At 33.7% G+C, this 22,404-nt stretch overlaps 1 protein-coding gene across 1 annotated transcript; it reads right to left on the reverse strand.

The window, feature by feature from the left end:
• Positions 1–11,191: 11,191 nt before the first annotated feature.
• On the reverse strand, positions 11,192–15,539 carry LOC146140673 (galactose mutarotase-like). The gene is made up of 8 exons (XM_083392674.1): positions 15,356–15,539; positions 15,130–15,284; positions 15,008–15,051; positions 14,719–14,881; positions 14,523–14,610; positions 12,861–13,005; positions 11,417–11,588; positions 11,192–11,272 (listed from the first exon to the last, which is right to left on the reverse strand). Exons 1-8 carry the CDS (start codon positions 15,537–15,539, stop codon positions 11,192–11,194), a joined length of 1,032 nt encoding a protein of 343 aa, XP_083248800.1.
• Between the last annotated feature and the right edge of the window lie 6,865 nt (positions 15,540–22,404).

The following is a 22,404-nucleotide window of genomic DNA, read 5'->3' on the forward strand; positions in this document are numbered from 1 at the left end:
GTTCTTGTAAAGTAGTAATCTGTTCCTATAGGTTGCCGACCGTTATATTAGGTAGAGATGTGCATCATACTTCAGTAATGATATAACTGAGACAATAAGACAGTCCAATTCATATACAACGGAATAAGACCCAAAATAGGCACAAGTCTAAATCCTGTCGGAATAAGTCTAAAACTCGTTGGATTACCGCCAAAATGGCCTAGCACTTGTAATTATTTATTTCCGACCATGTTAATGTTTATGTTACTGTAATTCCAAGACGAACATTTTCTGCCATTTCGCGAAAATCTACATAGCAACTTTAAGCAAATCAAGGTTTTTGAAGCAAAATGTATATTTTCAGGGCTTCGTGTTTTTAATTTTGTTGTTTTAGTGGGCCTTTATAAATAACGTTACTTACCAGGGTTTCTTTTAAATGTTATTAATGTTATTTTGGTTCGTGGTTTAGTATATACGTTAAATTGCATCTTCTATCGTTCCCTGAAATGTTTCTGCAATTGAAAACATATATGGGCCGAAAATTTACCGCCTAAACCCATGATATGTAAGGGGTGGTTGCCAGGGGTTTATCTTCTTATACGTTGGTTTTGGATGAAGACTATGCAAAAACTGAGTAAAGCCAGTCCAAATTTAAGTTGTGCAGGCCTGTTGATATGGTTGAAGAAACAGGTGCTGACAGAGAGATCTACATTACCAACAGATTTCGCATATAAATTTGCGGCGGTAAAATACGTTGTTTTGTAAGCGTAATAAGGTATTTTACCAAGATAAGCCTCAGAGATAATAAAGCGCGTTCGCACAATAAACACCGCACGCGTGAATCTCAGATTGGAAATATTGCTACCGCTAGATAGGAGTAGATAGCTGTAAAGACTAAAACAACGTCGTCACAGTATTGTTTTTTTGTCACCCAATCAAAGGCCCCTAAGGGTGCAGACTCATAAACCTATTATATGCACCTACATACCACACCAAACCATGTCTGAAAATTTGAAACTTCCACGATATACTTTTCTATAAAGCTTCCAACAAATATCGGTGTGAACACCCGATCCGTTAGAAATGAGTGCAGTTCTAAGTAAAAAGGTCTACAACACAATTAGGGCATCCAAACGATCAAAAAGTCTGATTTTAGACTTGGAGGTCTTAAATAAACAATGGACTAATTTGAATTTACAAATCTGCATAAGAAGATTAAGTTTGATAATATTTGACCCACCCAAAAAAACCCAAACGCTAACCAGTACCCTAACTCAAATATTGTGCGTTGATTTAATAATTATATTGACGCTTTAGGTTGCAATATATCAATGTGTGACGTAACAATCCTATATACCCTGGACAAGAAATTATCTTATACCCACCAGAGTTTTGGCTTTTGCCTCAGCATTTAAATGATTAGTAAATTAACGCACACTATTTGGGTTAGGGTTCGGGTTAGCGTTTGGGTCAGGTAGGTCAAGTGTTATTAATTCTCTCACATTGTTTTTTATCTTTTGTGAACTTTTAGCGAATATTTTCAATTTATCTATGCCTTCCCCTAAATGTCCAATTAGTGCATTGCCACGACCTCAAGGTCTAAAAGTCAGACCCTTGGATGTCCTAATTGTCGTAGACCTTTTTTCTTAAAACTGCACTAATTTCTAACGAGTCGGTCTGAAACATACCGTAACAAACCAAAAAAGAATAGCGTATAATAATTCTTTGCTGATGCGCATGGCGTTAACAGTTTGATTGACAAAACAGAAAAATGGAGTGTTTTCCCACTGTGAAACGCATAATAATCGAACACGTTTTGGCACAGTGATTCTTAACCTTCTTAGCGCTTGTAGTCTTTGAGTTTTCATGAAATTTGCTCGTCCCCCTGTTGTCTACGATGGTCGACGGAAGTAAATAAAATTGTAATAATAGGAATTCAATTCAGTGTATTTATATAACGGATTGAATGCATGCATTGAAAACAGTCATTGTAAGTTCAACAATATTTGCAACACACAAACAAACAATCAGTCAATTTACTAATGGCTATTTTTGTTGTTGTTGTTCGTAAATTACGCATTCTTCGCAAACAAGCCCAACGAGTGCATAATTTTACTGCATGTCGCTCCCAGGGCTGCCACTCTGATTTTCAATTCATCCCAAGGTTTCATGTCTAAAAATCCCAAGAATTGGGAAAAAATCCCAAGATTAAAAAAGCTGAAATATAAGAGACTGTGGCGGACTTTGTGGTATGCACCCATGTGGATTGAAGCTCTAACACAGGTTTTGGCAACCTTTTTTCTAGTCGCGGACCAATACCAAACTGATAAAGGTCTCTGCGGGCCGCACACAAAGTTAACGAAGAAGCGTGGTATTAAAATGTTAGAACAATTGTGAATCAGGAGGGCCTCGATTTTTTTTGCACTTGAAGACGTGTTTGATTACATTCAAGGAGGCAGTATATTGTTTTTTCGAGTCCACACCTCGCCATACATACTACTAATGAAAAGTGTAATAAACCTACTTCGAAGAAACACGATAACTTTACCTCTAGCGAAGCGAGCTTGATTTTTTTTAGGTAAAACGGTATTTTTTTTTTATAAATTTTTAAGTTTTTTATTACATTGCCAAAAATACTAAAATGTTGATATTCTTGAATCCGTTTTTAGTTTGTCCGCAACGCAATTGCCAGCCTTCCACGTCGCAACGGTAAAGAAGCGCGGAGTTCTATAGTTTAAAAGACAGCATCAAAGCATAAACAAACCGAATGCACAAAGATCATTCGCGCGAAGCGCGACACTTTTTTGCACTAACGTATAGTTAAAACAGTCAAAAAGTAAAATTGACTCGTGTCTAGTTTGTCAAATAGGCGGCGGGGCCGATGAATTACATTTGCGGGCCGGTTCCGGCGGTAGGTTGTCGACCCCTCTAATAGCTCTCATTATTATCGTCGATTGGGTCTGTTTAATTAGCGCCGTCACACAAGCTAGTAATAGCATTGTTACGTCACATAAGCAATATATGCGTACACCCACGAGCCAGGTAAATAGCTATTTCCTTATTCTTATTAGGAAATGAGTCCTTAAATACAAGCAAAAAAAGTATTTGTAATTTCAACCTGCTATGAATTAAAATTCCCAAGATATGGAACAGATATCCCCAGATGCCAAGGTCTAGGCTGAAATCCCAAGATCGTGGGAAAAATACCAAGGAGTGGCAGCCCTGGTCGTACCCCATGCTTTGGTGCCTCGTACCATCAAGGGGTACACGTACCCCTGGTTAAGAACCCTTGTTTTAGCATGTCTAGCTGAAAAACTACTAGGCTTAATGATTGAGAAACAAATTGTGAGAGCTTCCTAGTGTTGTTTCTGTGTAAAAAATCATTTTTATTAAAGGCGTGTTTCGTGGCCATCCAGGGCTTTAATGTTTTGGCCAATATCACCGACTTATTGGAAAAGTATCTTGGCGAAAGTGCTAAAAATATACAAATCGATATTATGAAGTCGAACCGTTTAACTTTTTGGGTTAAGGTTCGGTTTCGGGTCGGAGCATTTTTTCGGAATCCGGTTGATGTTTATTAATTGTAAGACTTTCTGGAATGTGATGTAGTTAATCTTCGCAAATTTTCTTTTGTAAGACTAGATGTTATGTGGCCAAGCAGTCACCTTGGAGACTCCCAAAGAATTCAGCCATCATGTTAGCATCCCATCGCTATTCCGTAGCCTTAATTACTGGGTGGAACTTTGTCTCGTGCTCTTACATAACCAAGAGTTTACCGTAAAACGATCTAAGTGACTGAAGATATGGTGAACCTACTTATCTTCAAAAAACAATTTCCAAGGAATAGACTCTTTTTCTGTCACAGACTGCACAAAACGAGTACTTTTATGACTTTGTGTATCTAAGGGCTATCAAACATTGATCTTACAGTTATTCGATTGTCATTAACCATTGTACCCCGTTTAGTTTTGTTGAATGGCCATTGACAACAAGCAATGTCGTAATGTTTTTTTTCCACTCAATGTAACTCAATTAGTAGAGCGAAGGTCCTGGTATGCCCGAGGTCGTAAGTTCGACTCTTGAAGCAGGCTATAGCTGTTTTACTAGCCTTGGCTGCCTTGCATCATTGATCGACTGATTCGGTTAGCCTACTGAAGGCTCCTGATGTCCGTGATGCAACAATACACAGTTTAGACTTCTTTTCCAATTTTCTATCAACCGCGCAACTCTTGAGCCCTATAATTGTGGAACTCGCACAGAAATCGTTGAATTTTTTTAGACACTTAAAATAAAAGTTTTTTTTAGTGGCCAGTGAATTAATATCTTGAGGTATCGAAACGGCCTTCATTTTTTCCATCTTTCCTAAGTGCTGTGTATTGTTTCTGAAATGCATCGACTAAATGGCCAGCCTGGATTTAATGCGATTATAAATATGGAAGACGCGAACGCACACGGTTTAATGTCAATCAAAGCCCTTAAGTTGTGACCTCTTATTTTATCACTAATAAAATAAGATTTTTGTGCCATTCCTGTGTAATAAGCTGAAGCCGCATGTTATAGCCGATGATATAAAAAATATTGTGACAATTTAATATGCAACGAAATTGGATGATTCGTTTTGTTTCTGAAATAGAACGCCTCAATACTTATAACACACAGCACACTATTAAGAATGTCACATATCTTTAACGCAACGAAAACCCGTAACAAATATCAATCGGGATTTCCATTCCTTTGCACATTTCAAATTTTGAGGTGTACGAAGTTATTAGTATTAAGTTGTTACAGCAGATAAGAAGGTTACAGAGCGCTACCCCAAACAATTGTTATTGTGCATTGGATGCAAGTCACCATATAAAACGTTTAACACATATTCTTACTAATCTGTAAATCATTATAGATTTAACATGCAACGAAATTGGATGTTTCGTGTTGTTTCTGAAATAGAACGACTAAATACTTGGCTATCATGTCACATATCTTTAACGCAACGAAAACCCGTAACAAATACTAATCGGGATCACTAACAAAAGTAAAACAAAGGTGGTACTATAGCAACCACTTCGTTAATTGTGGTTTTGCTACAGAGAATTTTGTTTTAATCGCTGTGTCGTAACGTAAAGTTTTCGGTAAAATTCCGTTGCCTAGATTTATTGCACCCACATTACAATGTTTGCGTTATTTTTGCATCCAATATGCAAACGATAAACGGAAAGTTTTCGGTAAAATTCCGTTACCTAGATTTCTTGCAACCACATTTCAATGTTTGCGATATCCTTGCAGCGAATGTGCAAGATTCAATTTTTTGACACCATTTTTTATGCGTCAAGGCATTTACATCCGTTTTAGCATATGTTTTTAAAACGCCGATCCACGCCGCGGTGTAAACATAAATCAGTTTCCCCGGTCGTGTGGTATTCAAACTGTTGTCATTTAACTGAAGTCAGAGGCTGTTTCGCAATCGCGTTTTGACGAAAAAATTGTATGTTTCGTGTCAGAAATAAGTGCAAAGGGTTTTGAGGGATCCGCCCTTATCACGTGACCTTTTATTAGATATTGTAAGAATTAATGACGTAAATCCTTCTTTGTTCGCAGAAATTTTGTTAACTGATTCTCGTCTATAAATAGCGTGTTCAATCAATATAAAATGGCTTTTACAGCTTTTACCCAGACATCAAACTCGAGTGCTTTTGTGACTGCAGCAGATTTCGTTATGTGCTCGTATGTTAGAAGCAGAAGATGAACATTTCAGTCATTTAAGGGACAACTAGATTTTATTTTAGTTTCTAAATTTAGATTAGAATTAAAATTAGAACATTTCAGTTTTTCAAGTTAGATTAGATTTCTAAATACCGGTAATATTAGTTTTTTTTAAATATGATAACTATTAGAATTACCGAATTCGTAAAAAATTGAACTATAGATTTACAATTAATTATTCAATGAATTTAATTTAAATCACCATTTAATTACCAAACGGGGTCTAAACATCCCGGTACCAAACAGCGTACAAGAGCAATTTGTTTTTATTTCAATGACTTAATTTGGAGTCGACAGTCTCTTATATGACTTGAACTTGCGCAACCAATGAATTGGACTGTAATTAAACTTGTTATTTTTCGCAAAACACTTGACTCTTTTGGATGAGTTGGACTGGGACTGCTTTATATAAAAAAAAATAATAAATAAATGAATGTTGAATTAGGTTTTCACTCCCGGTTAAACCGTTTTAATTATGGAAAATCATTTTAAGAAATAAAATAAGACAAAATAAATACGCAACTCAAAAATAAGTACAAATCTTAAAAATAAGCACGGAATGGTAACCCTGCCTATAGGTCATTTATGCATGAAAATGTAGGGGTCGTCTTATTGTTTGTTGTCATTTAATGACGTGGGCCCAAACGTAGGCCTGTGACCATAAACATTGCTCGTAAAGTAACACGAAGATGTTATCTGCATTCCGTTAACACGCCTCTGCTAAACGATGGCCAGGCGATGTGCACAAAAGCCAAACGAGGCTTAACGGGACTGATCTTAACTTAATTAATTGAACGTAACTGGAGCTGAACTGTACAACCAACCCAACTAAAATAATGTAATGGACAGACGTTATTATGCTGGACCGTTAGTACTGTGCATGGACCTTAAGCTATTCCTGTAAGTTGATTGCCGTTCTGATGTTATTCAATAAACTCAGATAATTAAATACCTTCCTGTGGCGAAGCTGTTAAAACACGTGTAGAAGCCATTTTGTCATATTGTGTTTACACAGAGAATTTTTGTTTTTAATCGATGTGTCGTAACGGAAAATTTTCAGTAAAAATCTATGGCCTAAATTCTTTGTAACCATATGTAATGTTTACGTCACTCCTTGCAGCCAATGTGCAAACGATAAGCGGAAAGTTTTCGGTAAAATTCCGTTACGTAGATTTCTTGCAACGAATGCCTTGTTACACCAATTTTTATGCGTCAGAGCTGAATGTGATGTTACGTATATCCGTTTAATGTGAGCGCTTTGTTTTGAAATTCGCCTTATTGTCAACAATCCATTATTTTAGAATCGAACGCCAGTTACGTCGCAATGTAGAGCGAAGCGCTTTTGTTCAAGCCATATTTGGACAAAAATATTATTTCCGTCTATAAGAGTCGAGAGAAAAAGGTTTAGACCACGCCTTGTTATCACGTGATATTTTGTTAAGTATTATAAGAATTAATGACGTAAATCTTTCTTTATCGCAGAAATTTTCTTAACTGATTCTCGTCTATAAATAGCGTGTTCAATCAATATGAATCGGAGAGAGAGAGAGGCTTATATAGCTTCTACTCAGACAGCAAACTTGAGTGCTTTTGTGACTGAACCAGAGAGAGGCTTTTACAGCTTTGACTGAAGACAGCAAAAATTGACTGTTCATGTATCTGAACTAAAGGAAAGAATTGGACCTGAATGGCCTCACGAAGACAGGCCATCTCAAATCTTGTAGGAGTGTGGTCGATTCATCTTGGCAATTATATAAATGAAGACTCATTAATCGGACCCATACCTCCCTACAAATTGGTGCCCCGAGTGAGGAACGAACCACCTGCAAACTACTTTCCCAAGAAGACTGAAGAAACGAAGCTCAAAGAAAAAATATGTGCCTTAATCTGTATGGACCACCTACAAACGGCCGCCTAAAAACTGTCATGTTTGGAACTTGCAAGAAGCCAGCTTTAGAAGAAATTAATCTCATCGAAAGATACGTGAAGAGACGCTCCATAGCGTCAGCAAAGCATTTGCTTGGAATTCGAAACACGAAATACAAACAAGCGTTGCCGATAAAGACATCACCACTGTTTGGAATCATGGAAAACGAAACGGAATTATGGATTTCACAATAACTGATTCTGCCTAGTTTATCAGGTGAAAATCTATTATACTTTTAATATATATGTATATAATTATTAAAATACCGACCGAAAGGTCTGTAAATTGTTTATGCGACATTTTTTTGAGCCATTCAAATGTGTCCAAATTTTGCCCGCGTCAAAGCACGCGTAGCGGAAATACTTCGTAAAAGCATAGTGATGTCATTCACAAGCGAAAAATATGCTTCAACTCGTGTAAGTCTATAAACACGACTTTAGGGATAAAATCCTGCTCGCTTTCGTAATGTGTTAAATGTTTTATGTAAATATTTTCAATGCATCGCTTGCCTTCGTGCTTTTCAAATGCAACCCCAATTAAATAGGCGTAAATCAAACAACTTCCTTAACGGCACTCTACGTGGAAACTGAACTCGTTTCCAACCGCATTTTCCCTTCCTAAAACAAACAGCGTTTCTATAAACGGATCCGCAGCTACTTATAAAACGCAAGCCAGTCAAAATGACTAATTTTAAGTGTACACTTCTATACGTCTAATATATTATATCTCATGAACCATTTTGTGAAACTCACTCGCAAAAGCTTACTATTTTAACACGGATTGCCAGTACGCGTTAAGACATTTGACCCTACCTAAAAAGTAGCTTGTTCATCTGTAAACTTACGCCCAAGGCGTGCCTGGCTTACAAGGCTTAGTTGCCACTCGATCGCTTTTGAATATGTTGGTAAGCTAGCAACCGACAAAACTCATTAGCGGTGTTTCCGTAAGTTAGCGCTTTTCAACGCCGGTACTTAATCCCTCCAAGCGAAATGTAAAGCAAAAATTCTACGTTTCCAGATAAATTTCACTTATCTTTTCAAAAGAATACATAGCATACGCATTAGTTCTCAGCGAGTGCTATAAATGTATTCCGCAAGTTACCAATGATATTCGGTAACGTCAAATATCCTATAGCTTGCTAGGTCACGAGTTTTCATCGCTAACGTGTTGTTGCTACGTTGACCCTAAATATATCATGGTGGTTAATTCTACCATTTCCACGATAAGAAAATCCCCTTATCCGACCAAGACCTATATGCGGTCGCAATTACAAAATAGCTGGATAGAATTTCCAACAACGCCTGTCCTACTTCACAAACCCTAGAGTTGCCACGCCAAAATGAAGTTATGATAAACTTCGACTAGCCAGTCGAATGACGATAACCAATTTCAATGAAAATGCACGTTGCTCGCGAACTGCCCCACAAATGTTCACTTGTTGCAAAATTGTTATAACTATAATCATTGTATGTATCGCTTTTGAAGCGAAGAAATGTAAAAATGTTACCATTATGTATAAGTTACTCTATGTATCGCGTATAATGTAAATTAAATAACCATGTAATCGCTATAAAGTATATGTCATTGTATGAATCGCAAAGAATATAAATTTAAATGAATATATTGCAATAATTAATTGTCTCAAACTTTAAGTGTAACCTGTCGCGCCTATATATATATAAGTATAAAAAAATATGTGTGTCTATAACCAAAATGTTAATAACCCAAGTTTGAAGTGTTGCAATAAAAATGTTCAAGACATACGAACACACATCTGCCGAAAAATATTTCGCATTTTTCAGAATACAAAAGCACGTTGGACAGCGAAAGGTCACAGCACAGCGCAGCGCACAATGAATGGCTTTCCGGTGACGTCAAAATTACAACGCACCAAACAGGGAGTTTCCCCTGCTGCCGCACAGATCGCCTGAAAAGCTCAATCCACAGCAATGCAATGGTGTGTCAAGCACACAACAATTTCGAGCAACTCAGCGAACGCTGACATCAAAGTCCTCGGTTGCTAATTCAGGCACCAAAGAGAAAACTTTCTCAAGGAATCAGGAATCTGACTAAAACAATTGCGCAAATGCGTTATGTGATCGAACAATTTTCGCGTCCACGTGTCCACACACATTTCACAAACAAATAACCAGCTTTTAATATGCAAGCTGTTCCAAAATCTAGCGGGGGAATATTTGTAGAAGCCATTTTGTCATATTGTGTTTACACAGAGAATTTTTGTTTTTAATCGATGTGTCGTAACGGAAAATTTTCAGTAAAAATCTATGGCCTAAATTCTTTGTAACCATATGTAATGTTTACGTCACTCCTTGCAGCCAATGTGCAAACGATAAGCGGAAAGTTTTCGGTAAAATTCCGTTACGTAGATTTCTTGCAACGAATGCCTTGTTACACCAATTTTTATGCGTCAGAGCTGAATGTGATGTTACGTATATCCGTTTAATGTGAGCGCTTTGTTTTGAAATTCGCCTTATTGTCAACAATCCATTATTTTAGAATCGAACGCCAGTTACGTCGCAATGTAGAGCGAAGCGCTTTTGTTCAAGCCATATTTGGACAAAAATATTATTTCCGTCTATAAGAGTCGAGAGAAAAAGGTTTAGACCACGCCTTGTTATCACGTGATATTTTGTTAAGTATTATAAGAATTAATGACGTAAATCTTTCTTTATCGCAGAAATTTTCTTAACTGATTCTCGTCTATAAATAGCGTGTTCAATCAATATGAATCGGAGAGAGAGAGAGGCTTATATAGCTTCTACTCAGACAGCAAACTTGAGTGCTTTTGTGACTGAACCAGAGAGAGGCTTTTACAGCTTTGACTGAAGACAGCAAAAATTGACTGTTCATGTATCTGAACTAAAGGAAAGAATTGGACCTGAATGGCCTCACGAAGACAGGCCATCTCAAATCTTGTAGGAGTGTGGTCGATTCATCTTGGCAATTATATAAATGAAGACTCATTAATCGGACCCATACCTCCCTACACACGCAACCTTCAATTCAACTCAACAAATGATGGCAGTTTCAATCTTAGCAGAAACCCGCATTAGCTCCTAAACTAATCAGCTTTAGCCCTGCAAAAATACCTAACAATACAAATTTACTTTGGTTTGACTTTTAAACATTTGGAATTAATTTCAATTTTAGTAAATATTTATTTAAAATTTCATTAAACTAACCACAAATATAGTAATTTACATCCATTCAACGCCTAATAATGTATTTAAAAAAAATAATCTTTATTGAAAAATGTATTTTAAACAGAATTAGTTTTGGTTGAAAACAAGAAATATTACCTTTGTTACACAAACTCAGCACCCAGGTATATTTGATTATATCGAACCATGTGTTTATTAAATTGCAACAACAAACTTACAATAAGTTAAATTTTAAACCAAACTAAAAATATTTTTTCCTTTTACCCTTGAAAAAGCAAATTCAAATTTTTAAATTTGGATTATATCAAACTACTCTGTAAAATATCAGTAAAATGAAAAAAAATTACATTGTTTCAAATTTAAAAATAGTCTTGTGCTGATAGACTTCTGATGGGTTGAGAATGCAGGTTGGAAATGTTTCAGTCTACAGATGAAAAAATAGTATTTATCTGCACATTATAGAATTATTGCCTAAATAATAATTAGTGCGTTAGTCTTGCATTTAAAAATTCCATTTTAGAAACCTAACGAAGATTCAAAAAATATCCTTACTATAAGCACTACTCACATTGTTTACAGCATTGGGCCAGTTTTGAGTTTCCAGGCAAAATGCTGAGTGCCTTTCATATGCTACATTATTTTTGCCTACAGGTCCCTTCAGAAAGTTCCCTGTGTAAAGTTGAACACCTGGCGCTGTAGTATGAACTGACATCATTCGTCCACTAGGCCAATGCTCCACTCTAATGAAAATAAGTTAGGATTGCCAAGGGTTAGTATTGTAAGGAGGGTGTTAAAAACAGGGTTTTGTTCATTTGAGTTATCCCAGGTTTAAGCAACGTTTTTACTTTTTTTTATGTTTTATTTAACCATCCAAATAACTACATTAACAATCAAACTCACACTTTATAACTGTAGAACCCAGTGAAAATTAGTATTAATTGTACTTTAACTTATATAATATTAAATAACTTCCATTGTCATCAAGCTGTTGTATTTGACTTCCTATTCTGTTGCTGTATTGGACTTCTAGCTGCTATATTTGACTCCCTATTTTTCTTAAGCAAACTGGTGATGTAATGCTTTTCTTTTTCTACACATAATGTATTTTACCAACAGAGAAGGCTTTTAAATCTCTGAAATCCGACCATCCACGATAGTCCATGCTTTAAAACAAACATTAGTAATTTAACCAATCTGCCTTCAGAATGCTTAGCTTGTGGGCCACACTTAAAATAAAACCAGTTATATATGTTGTCACTTTGTAGCAATTCTCAAATTAGGGGAAAACTGAAAATTAGTAATAAGGGGTTCTTGGAGAGTCTTTTTTTAACAATCAAAAAAAAAAAAAGTTGTTAAGTATTAGTACTAATTGTATATTAGGAACGTAGTAATAGTATGGATTGACAAAAATATAAATTAAAAAAAAACACACAAAACTAGACATTTATATATTGACTTTTACTTGAAATACACTAAATTGGTATTAAAAATTACTGCAAGCTGTTATGTTTTAAACAGCATTTATAACTGGTCATACTATAAATAATAAAAAATGAAATTTCATCTTACCCCTTACACCTTAAAATTTTACAAATTATGTAAAGCCCCAAAAAGGTATAACTCCCCAAATTTGCAATGTCCTTTTGTTTTAGGCCTACAATAAAGTTAAAGTTATTTAAGTTAAAACAATCTGTAAAATCCTTTCTATTGAGCTGTAACGCATGATTATTACAAAAATTTAAACAAACAATTCATATTTAATTTAGGGTCTGAATTGTAATAATTCAGCCAAATAAAAAATATTTGTTTAATGCCACATATTTTCACAAATATTCAAAATACTGCAAAGAACGTTTGTTGCAAAAGAGATTAGAAAATTAAATTTACATGTCCACTATGTACAGGTATTTGTATTTCCAAAAAACATTTGTAATTTACAATGCATTATACCTATTAATAAAGCTATAACCAGGATACGTAGAGAATGATTGATTGTGATAATACAAACTTACATTGCAGCTCGAGTCATTTTATTATTTTTTGTTAGGCAGTAATTATGATCATATCCACCTCCAGGCACTGCCTCTAATCTTTCCTTGTTCATCAACTGGCCTTCTCTTAGGTCAAAGATACTTCCTTCAACTGGCTTTATAATCCCTAAAAACATAGAAAAATGTGGTTCTTTATATTGTCAATAACTATTCCAAAATAGTTTACACATTTTGTTGTTGTACACGCATGTGTATGTATCTTTCATTAAATCGATACTTTTAACAAAATGTAGTTGCAGTTTTTTACGATCTTTGTTCAAAGCATAAAACAGAATTAACCATCAAAATGTGTTTGTTGAATTGGTCTAGTCCCGATCAGCATTTTTTATTAAGTTTAAAAAGAATGGGTTGAAGTTCTAATGCATTCAAGTTGATCTTTTTATTTTCTAAAAGCAATAGCTTTACCTAATCTCTTCCATTCATATTAATAAATGATACCCAGTGTGAAGTTGCTTGTACTAACAAAATGTGCAAGTATTGGCGCATGGTTGTTTCTCGACTCACTCCTCTCTGAGCCTGCATAGCTCAGTTGGTAGAGCGACGGTCCCGGCTTGACCGGAGGTCGTGAGTTTGAACCTCACTGCAGGCCAGTTGTTTTTCTGGCTTGCTCTGCTTGCATCATAGATCGACAGATTCGGCGAGTCTGCGATGGCTTTTCGGTGTATTCATATTAACAGTTATACATGTGAGCAAACCAATGTAAAATAAACAAACAATTTTGTCCATTTTTAAATGTTTATAAGGGTTGTACCATGCTCAACTCAACGGGTTAAGTAGTGTAAAGTAAACTAAAGATTTACTACTGAAAATTATACAAATGTATTGTCGATTTCGAGATTTACCTGGTTGGCAAAAATGTTATTTTAGTTTTTTAATAAATCTAGACTTCTGTTGTATTTTATTTCAGGGTGGCTAATATATAAGAATATGAATAAATTATTTTTTTAGTTTTATTGTGTTAGTGTGCAAATTAGAACAATGCCCAAATTTGCATGGCTTACAAATACACAATTTAAAACAAAGGCCTTAGTTTCTACTTGTGACTGTCCACTGTTTTCATCATGAAAAATTAAAAATTAAAAATTTAAAATAATGTTAAAAAAAAATTAAAATTAAAGGGGTAGCCATATTAGTTATACTCCAGGTTCAATATTTTATCACATCGATAACGTTTTGTGTAACTTACTTTTTTGTCTATTTTATATACCTTCCTTTAAGTTAAATTAAACTTAAGAAAAAGTCCCCTGAGTTTTTCTACCAGAGCCAAATCCGTTGGTGAACAGTCATTTAAAAGATATGTATCCCCTATATTTAAAATGTTTTTCGTATCCCCTATATTTAAAATTGTTTTTCAACTTAAGTTAATAAAAACTGCTTTCAAAATTAAACATAAACAAGTTTAAATTCCCTTGCAATTTGTGGAATTTTACTTTCTACTTAACTACAGCCTTATTTTTAAAAAGTGATCAAAAACAGCCAGCAAAAAACAAATGCTAAAAAATAGTGCATAAATGTTTGGGGGATTTATAATAGAAAGGGATGAACCAAATAATTTACATAATTTACATTAAAGCAAAGTGTGCTGTTGATTTATTTTAACTCTAAAATAAAATTTTGCCTTACCTGTAGTCAAACAATTGTTGTCTGTTGGAAGGTATTCGTCCGCACATATAGAAATTTTGTGATTCAACAAGTTCGCTTCCCAATGGTCCTACATTGTTTTATGAACCAACAAAAAGTAGTTTCAATAAATGAACTTAAAGCAGAAATACTAGCAATATTTTTTTAAATCATAAAATACTGTGGATTTGGCACATACATGTCCACTGAGATTGAAATAAGTATGATTGGTTAGGTTGACAGGTGTTGACTTGGTTGTAGTTGCCTGATACTCAATGATGAGTTCCTTTTCAACAACCGTGTATGTCACAGAAGTTGTCAGTTCACCTGGAAAACCTTCTTCTTTATCAGCACTTACATATCTTTAAAATAAAAAAAGGTAATTAAACTGTATTTAAATAATTATTTCTGGTATACATTTGTCTAAGATTGATATAAATAATCTTATCAATGTGTAAAATAATAAAAAAATAATATTTTCTATTTACCTCAGAATTATAGAATTGCTTCCAACCTCTACGTTCCAAATTTTCTAAAAACAAACTAAACAGTAAATGTTTTATACTATACAGCCTTAAAACTTCTCGGCAAATTAGATGCCCTAAAATACCTTGTCAAAACCAACTTGTCCACCATGCAATGAGTTGGGTCCATTGTTTTTTACTATATTATACTCGTTTCCATCAATATTAAATCTGCCATTTGAAATACGATTTGCCACTCTGCCAACAATGCAGCCAAAAAATGGACTCTTTTCAGGATATTCTAAAGTGTTTTTTTTTAATATAAATTAGAGGATATTTTATTTAATGCATATATAGATATAATTAAAATACCTTGAAATGATGTGAACCCTGCTACTATGTCATCAAATATACCTTTCCGATCAGGCACTTTAAGATAGGTGATAATGCCTCCATAGTTTAAAATCCCAACCTCAATATACTCTGTTTTTAACACATACTGGTAAATATTTATTCCTGCAGAAGTTTCCCCAAATTTCGACTTCAAAATAGACATTTTATCAATCTGTTTAAACGCACTTGGAAGATAAAAGTGGTAATAGTAAAATTATTTGCTGACAATAAAATTCCTACTTCAACATAATTTTGATAAGTACCAAATAAAACTTCTTTTTCTGACTGTGATTTATAAAAGAGACATCATGTAGACTAAATTACATCTCACTTTTATAAAAGCCTTTTTGTTTAATATAAGCTTGTCTAATTTGAGTTTAACTTGCATTGCTGGAGATTTTTTCTTTGTCTTAATGATCTGCCTGGTGTCCCCAATAAGTCCTGCCAATGTTTGTGGAGTAAACAACTTTGTTCAAACATTTAGTTTAAACTTTTCATGTAGGCAGATTCTAGTTAGGTGGGTTATACTGCTAAAGTTAATGTTTACCTATTTATCACAACAAATATTAGATTTTTTTCAACTTATTAACTACCTATGATAATAAAGACCAAAAAATAGGGAAAAAGTCATTGGCGAAAACTACATAGTAAAAAACAATTACTACAAAATGTTAAACCAGTAGTGTATTATTGCTATAATCAAAATGTTGTTTTTCTATTGTTTTTAGGACAAATGCATAAAAATGAATTTTGCATTAAAGAATATGAACATTTTTGTGCAGATCAATAAAAATTTAAAACATATAGATTGTTATGTGTTTATATTTAGATTGTTGTAGTACTACATTGAGAAAGTTCCTTGCTGCAAAACAATGAAATTTTTATTTTTTTTTACCATATTAAACAAAATAGTTAATACATAAAAAATTGGTAAATTAAAACGCATTCAACAAGAAGGTACTAATATTTTTTAAGAATAAAACACTAAAATTTATTTTATTACCAACCCACTACCCCCAACAAACCTAATATTATTTAATCTGTAAGTTTTGTCAGATTGCATAACCCTATGTCACAGTATGTATAGTTTTATTAGTACCGTATTGATCAGAAACAGTTCCTGCAACAGACTTTGTTCCTCCTGTAGCAAAGAGAACACAGAATGCATTTAATACAAATTCATTTCTGTAATAATTATATTTTTGTATAACATAAATTGGTGTTATAAAATCTTTCTTTATCTGCACACAATTGTAAAAAAGTAAACCATATATACCTATATTCATAAAAAGGAATCCCTAACAGTTTATGTTTAAAATGTTTTGCTTAGTTTACCTTTCTTGGAAAATAAAGGGCCCAGTGTCTGTGTATAATGTGAAAAAACGTTGATGTGTTGTATTGACTGTGTTGTATTGATTTATCTGGCATGGGAGCTCCTCAAAAGCCACTTTTTCATAGGGTTTTACAAGGATTTAGTACGCAAGTATGTGGCACACATGTCGCAAAGTACTGATGTAATATGAAAAGGAGCAAAAAATCATCGGGTTATGATAATTTGTTTTAATACACACCTGCAAAGGGACAATCATCATTGGTTGGTAAGTTCACTTGCAGAAATACAAATTTCCTGGTAAGGCAATTCTTTATGCCAACTCATTTTAAGTGGAATCCAATTAATCTACAAATTTACACGGTCAGAGTGTTATTGCAAACTGTTGAAACAGATAAATTTATGTTTATCAAAAGAATATCCCATTTTAGGGTGTGAGTGGCAGAAGGGATGGCTAGCATCTAGTTATATAGAAAGCAATACATATTTTTATTTATTCCCTTCAAAAAGTAATGAGATCGCATCAATTCCTTAGGTTTGATGTTGACCACAAAGATGAGAAAAATACTTAAAAAGATAAAATAAATTATTATAGGAACTTTTAATAAAGATGTTCTTGATTTTTTACAATTTTTTTGCTATTATTACAATTATTAGGACAAAAACTTTAGTTGTGGAACTAAATACACAAAATTACCTTTTACATGAATATGGTACATGTACTTATGATTTTTGACATAATTGTTAATTTTGGTATATTGAGCTGAACTTTTGCCAAGAGACATTGTTATTTTGTATTACTTCAACCACAAACTGTAAAATTTAACTTCAGCACAATAAAAAACTCAAGTAAATAATACTAACAAATCGTTTCTTAATATTTGAAATTTTATGACTTGTAATTTTGTTATCAGTAATATTGATTGTATTTAGTTTTTGTTTTCCAGAGTTGTTCCTATTATTGATTTAAATTTTGTTGTTGGATTACATCATTTTTAATTTATTAACTTTAATTAAAACATGACATACCATATTTTCCTACCTTACAACAAAGAAGGTTTACCGGCAACAGTAAAAAAGGAATGTGAAAGTGTTTATAACATTAGATTGTGTTTTACTTTTTTTGCCAGTAAGATTTAGTAAAATTACGTTAAAAATAAAAAATGTTTTAATCAGAATTTTTTTCAAATAAAAAAATTCCAGTGTAAAACAAACGATTCTACATCAAATATACAGATCAAACAAAGTATCAAAACATTAAGTAAACACGAAAATCTTTTTGTTTAAATGTTATGTGATAAATATATTTCACTCCTAAGACCATCATCAGTATTAACTTTTTTTTTAGTTGATATAAAGTCAAAACCTACTGTTCTAGGCAAGTGGTGCACCACATAAGCTTAAGTTTTTAAAAAGATTATTATAGCGGCTGTTTAATAACTGCAAAAATTCGATGAAAAAGTAGAACCAGTAAAAGAAAAATATGTTAGCCAAAATAAAATGCAAAGTCATATGCAATAGAATAAACAAAATTTCTAGTTAAAATATTCCTATGATATGTGGTAAAAATTAAGAAACTAAATATAACTAGGTATAGAGCAAGACAAAAAATAACACTTTTATACAAACTTTGATTTCATAGTTAAATTAATAATAGGTCTACTATTATGAAATTAATTTTAAAATCTAGTAAGATGTTGACAAAATCTTGGCTATATTGCTAGCAGGAATTTCTGGGAAACTTTAGATGTGATTTTTTTTCTTAAAGGCACTTTTTAAGTTTAGATTATCATTTAACAAGGCTTTGTAGTTAATTGGAAAGTTTTACAAGTTGTTAATGTGTACTATATTTTGTATTAAAATATGCCCCCTCAAGTCAGCATTGATTGGCAAGTTCTACAATGGTAATTGGATTATATTTTTACGTTCATAGCATTGTAATTTTATACCTTAAAAAGTTTTGATTCAGTTTAAGAATATGCAGCCTACTCATTGTGCTTTGTTAGCAGGGTTTTCAAAAGTGCAGTTAATTTATTGAGATGCTTCACTTTGATCGAGAATAAGTTTTGGGATAACATCATATTGATTCTAATTTAATAGTTATGTCATAACCATGAACTTGTCAAATAAATATTAAAATTTTATATATGTATGTTAGTTAAATTCAGTAAGCAATTATGTTTACAGGTTGTAAAAATTTGTAGTACAGAAATTCATAATAAATAATTTTGGATATTCAAACAATTAAAATAAAAAATATTTTTGCTTAAATGGTTTTGTTTTTCTTGATGTCGTGACATTTTTTTTCATTAAAATTATAGTTTTTTGCCAAGTATTTTTCTAACTAAGTTGTCTCATTGAGGAAACCAGCACTAGGTATAGAATATTTTATACTAAAGGCTGTTACTCGATGAAAAACCTAAATACAGAAGGCCTTGAAATTTTAACAAATGATAAGAATTAAATACCTTTTATATTATGCCACAGACACAATATTTAAAGGATGTATATTGGGTTATCACACCAAAACGAAATATGGTAACCAGGGCAAGTAAACTGAAACTGAAGAGGGAAATTGTAGTCGCAACATTTTTTATAACTGTATTCAAAAAGATTCTTAAGTGCCAAATAATATGTTTTTTTCTATCATTTGACAGTTATCTTATTAAAATGAGAGAATAATTTGAAAACCTCTTTATTCAATTCATTAAAGAAGCTATTTGGATACGTATAAGTGTTTTGCGTGAAAACATTTTTATTAAAAAATGAGTTAATTGATTCAATTTTTAAACGTAGAAACGTACTTGTTCATTGTTTAGTTTTTGCTGTTTGCTAAGCAAAATAGCTTGAAATAAAATGAATTTACTAGTTTTATTAGTATAACATTTTTTAAAGTACAATGGCTTACTTGTCTTAGTTCATGAAAACCTTAACTAGGTTTGAGAAGAAAACACTGTTGAAAGTAAGATAAATCAATCCTTGTGTGGTCTTCGCGATTCTTTTCCATTAATCTTAAAATTAGGCGATCTTTTTGATTTAGCGATCCTATAGTGCAGGGGTGTTCAAATGATTTCTGCCATGACCCACCACAGTCAAACCTGACAACAAGATGATCCACCAAATACGAATAGTAAACATATTAGACACGCTTTAATTTTTATGGTGCTTTATTTATGTAAATGTACCCCACAACATATTAATGACTTTGTAAGAGTCAAAAGTAAAGTGTGCTACAGCACCAAGATTGTTTCAGTGAGAAAAATGATGAGTTGGTTTATACCAGGGGTCGGCAACCTTTTTCTAGTTGCGGGACAAAATGATAATTGAGAATTTTGTTATTAAAATGTTAGAACAACTTTTCATCAGGCGGACCTCGGATTTTTTCACTTAAAAGCGTGTTTAATTACATTTAAGGAGGCAGTAAAGTGTTGGCGCAAATTGCGAAAAGGGCGTTTGTTTGGTTTAAAATTCGAGCCCAAACGTCGTTATCCTTACTCCCAATTAAAAGTGGAATAAAACTACTTTAAAGAAAGGCGATAACTTTAATAGTTAATCTTGCTTAGTGCTTGTCAACCTTTGTAAGTCAGGGCGCACGTGGCGAGCGAAGCAAGCGCAATTTTTTACGTATACCGGCATTTCTTTTAAATTTGTTGCAAGTTTTTATTACATTGCCGAAAAAAAAAAAAATGTTAAAAAATATATGTCCAATATTTTTGAATACGTTTTCCGTTAACGGCAGCGAAGCGCTTATATAGTTCAAAAGACAGCATCAAAACGTTAGCAAATTGGACGCAGTAGGATCATTCGCGCAAAGCGCGTACAATTTTCGCACTAAGGTTGTTTTAGTATGACTCGTATCTAGTTTGTCAAAGAGGCGGCGGACCGAATGAATTACATTGGCGGGGCGCATCCATCCCGCGGGCCGTAGGTCGCCGACCCCTGTTTTAGACTTCAGGTCTTACAATAGCATCGAATTGCTTTCTGTCGCTGACTGATATCCTCAAACGCTCACAAAGATTAGCATTTGGGAGTGTCGTTCTATGCTTGATATTTTACAAAATTCATCAACACTGACAATAGGTATTCACATAAGACACTGTAGAAAGTTTATGTTTTCATTAGAAGATCCGCACAAAAGGTTGAAAAGATCCGGAACCGGATCGCGATCCGCCATTTGAACATGACCGCTATAGTGATTATTGCAATTAATATTAACGATTTTTGCAATCCTATACACATTCTTGCAATTTATCCTTGCGATAAAAGTCGATGATTATAGCAATCCTTGCGATTTTAGCGGTCTTTGAGATCTTAGAGATCCTAGTGACTCCTAACCTTATTCCTAGCAATTCTTGCTATCCTAGAAACCCTTACGATCTTAGCAAGCATTACAAATAACCTTAACGATACAAGCGATCTAAACAAACGTTGTGATTGATTTTAATGATCCTAGCGATTCGTTCCATCCTGCATGACGACCCTAACCACCCTAGCGATCCTAGCAATTGATCTTAATGATCATAGCAATCCTAATATAAGCGGCCGCACAACATGCAGTCGTGGATCAACTTATGCGCCCTTTGTCATGTTTAACAAAACACAAACATTGTTCGCCAACCTTATGTTGAAATTGGACTTCTGAAACTGGCTTAGAGGTCCAGGGTTCCATGTTATAGGGCTAGGCCATGCATTCATCAGCTTCATTGGCTGGTCGTCAGATTGGCAATACGAAAATCTTAACGGTTCAATACATAACAGCGTAGCTCGATTGTTAAAAGTTTATTAATAGGTTAGATTTGGATGAGTAAATAGGCAACTAACGGGGTTGAATATTATAGCTGACTATTCTTTATGCGTATAGCGCAGCAACGTTTTCGAATCAGAAGCTGTTGTCGTAACCTATTCTGCGAGCTGTCAAAACTAAGGATTCGTTCAAACTTCGTGTTGTAAAATGCTTTACATTTACCGATAAGATGGATAATTTGTTATACTTAATACACGGGTTTTTTTCGCAAGGTAAATAGAAATACCAAAGCTTTGGCAATTTTAATTAGAAAAACCAAAGCCCTAATTTAGCTTTGTTATAAAACTAGACAAAATACCCAGCGTTGCGCAGATTAATAAAACTAAATTTGGCGTGTTAAACACAGAAAAAAAAACTAAATTTGGCGTGTTAACACAGAACGACAGAATTATGCTGTGGGCTTTCATCACTAACGCATATATGTTGTAGCATATCCATGTAAACTTCTAAGCTTTGTGTTTTAGTCGATGATTATAAAAAACGACTGTAGCAATTGACCTGTAACCAAAAATAAATATTACGTATAGCATAACTTTTTCGTTATAGGACTATAGATATTAATGAAACATATGTACACACGTAGGACTATAGATAATGTGAAAATTGTTTAAAATTTACTAACATTGCACGATGCAAAATTAATATAAATCCTAAAAGCAATGTTGTGTGTTGTCTGAAATTGATCGCCATTATGTCATGAGTTGTTCGCCGTTTAAATAAAATATTTGGCCTTCAGTAGTGGTCGATTAATTCCACATGAACAAAGTAAAACCGTCAGTATAGGTCTGAGAACAACAACAAGTTTGTTGCATTTAAGGCAGTTGCCAGTCGGGCGAGTATTATAAGTCAATCAGCACTCGGATCGAATTATATGAGCCAAAAAATTATTTCCGG

The sequence above is a fragment of the Ascidiella aspersa genome, chromosome 6 (genome assembly GCF_963924565.1).
Source record: "Ascidiella aspersa chromosome 6, kaAscAspe10.2, whole genome shotgun sequence".
Classification (NCBI taxonomy): Eukaryota; Metazoa; Chordata; class Ascidiacea; order Phlebobranchia; family Ascidiidae; genus Ascidiella; species Ascidiella aspersa.

Coding starts and splice junctions, on each gene's coding strand:
- LOC146140673 (XM_083392674.1), bottom strand. CDS start 15,539: ATGTCTATTTTGAAGTCGAAATTTGGGGAAACTTCTGCAGGAATAAAT. Junction 13,006..14,522: donor CAACAATTGTTTGACTACAG/GTAAGGCAAAAT, acceptor CTATGTTTTTAG/GGATTATAAAGCCAGTTGAA. Junction 11,589..12,860: donor AAAATGACTCGAGCTGCAAT/GTAAGTTTGTAT, acceptor TATTTTCATTAG/AGTGGAGCATTGGCCTAGTG.